The 922-nt window shown below is 54.0% G+C and overlaps 1 protein-coding gene across 1 annotated transcript in view; it reads left to right on the top strand.

The window, feature by feature from the left end:
* Positions 1-922, top strand: part of SDHC (succinate dehydrogenase complex subunit C) — a gene marked incomplete at its 5' end in the record, with an annotated part of 8,304 nt that overhangs the window by 399 nt on the left and 6,983 nt on the right. The window contains 1 exon segment of the mRNA XM_017737662.1: positions 252-353. Within this exon segment, the coding sequence (XP_017593151.1) occupies positions 252-353 (102 nt within the window).

The raw sequence follows: 922 nt of genomic DNA, 5'->3' as shown, positions 1-922 counted from the left end.
GGCGTCATTTTGGGGGGATTTTGGGCTGGGTTTTGGGGGATTCTGGAGGGGTTTAGGGGGATTTGGGGTTTTTGGGGTGGTTTTTGGGGTGGTTTTTTGGGTTTTGGGGATTTTTGGGGGCTCTTTGAGGGTTTTTTGGTTTTTTTTTTGGGTTTGGATTTTTTGGGATTTTTGGGTTGTTTCGGGGTATTTTGAAGGGTTTTGGGGGGTCAGAACCTTCCCAACCCCCCCCCGTGTCCCCCTTTTCCCAGCGTGATCCCGATGGGAACCACGGCCCGGGAGGAGATGAGGCGTTTTTGGGAGAAGAATTCCCGCTCCAACCGACCCCTGTCCCCTCATGTCACCATCTACAAGTGAGGAGTGCACCCCAAAACCACCCCAAAACCACCCCTGGCACCCCAAAAACACCCCATAACCACCATTGGTATCTCTGGCACCCCAAAACCACTCCTGGCACACCAAAACCACCCCAAAAGCAGCCTGGGAACCCCAAAATCACCCTTAAGCCACCCCTGGCACCCCAAAACCACCCCAAAAGCAGCCTGGGAACCTTAAAATTACCCCAAAACCACCCCTGGCACCCCAAAATCACCCCCACAACCACCCCTGGCACCCTAAAACCACCCCAAAAACCACCCCTAGCACCCGAAAATCAGCTGGGACCCCTAAAATTACCCCAAAAATCACCCCTGGCACCCCAAAACCACCCCAAAAACCATGCCTGGCACCCCAAAATCAGCCTGGGAACCCCAAAATCACGCCAAAATCACCCCTGGCAACCCAAAATCAGCCTGGGAACCCTAAAATTACCCCAAAACCACCCCTGGCACCCTAAAACCAACCCAAAAACCACCCCTGGCACCCCAAAACCACCCTTGGCACCTTAAAACCACCCCAAGAAACCACCCCTGGCACCCCAACA

The sequence above is a fragment of the Corvus brachyrhynchos genome, unplaced genomic scaffold, assembly GCF_000691975.1.
Source record: "Corvus brachyrhynchos isolate BGI_N302 unplaced genomic scaffold, ASM69197v1 scaffold496, whole genome shotgun sequence".
Taxonomy (NCBI): Eukaryota; Metazoa; Chordata; class Aves; order Passeriformes; family Corvidae; genus Corvus; species Corvus brachyrhynchos.
This window is presented reverse-complemented; position numbering and strand designations above follow the sequence as displayed.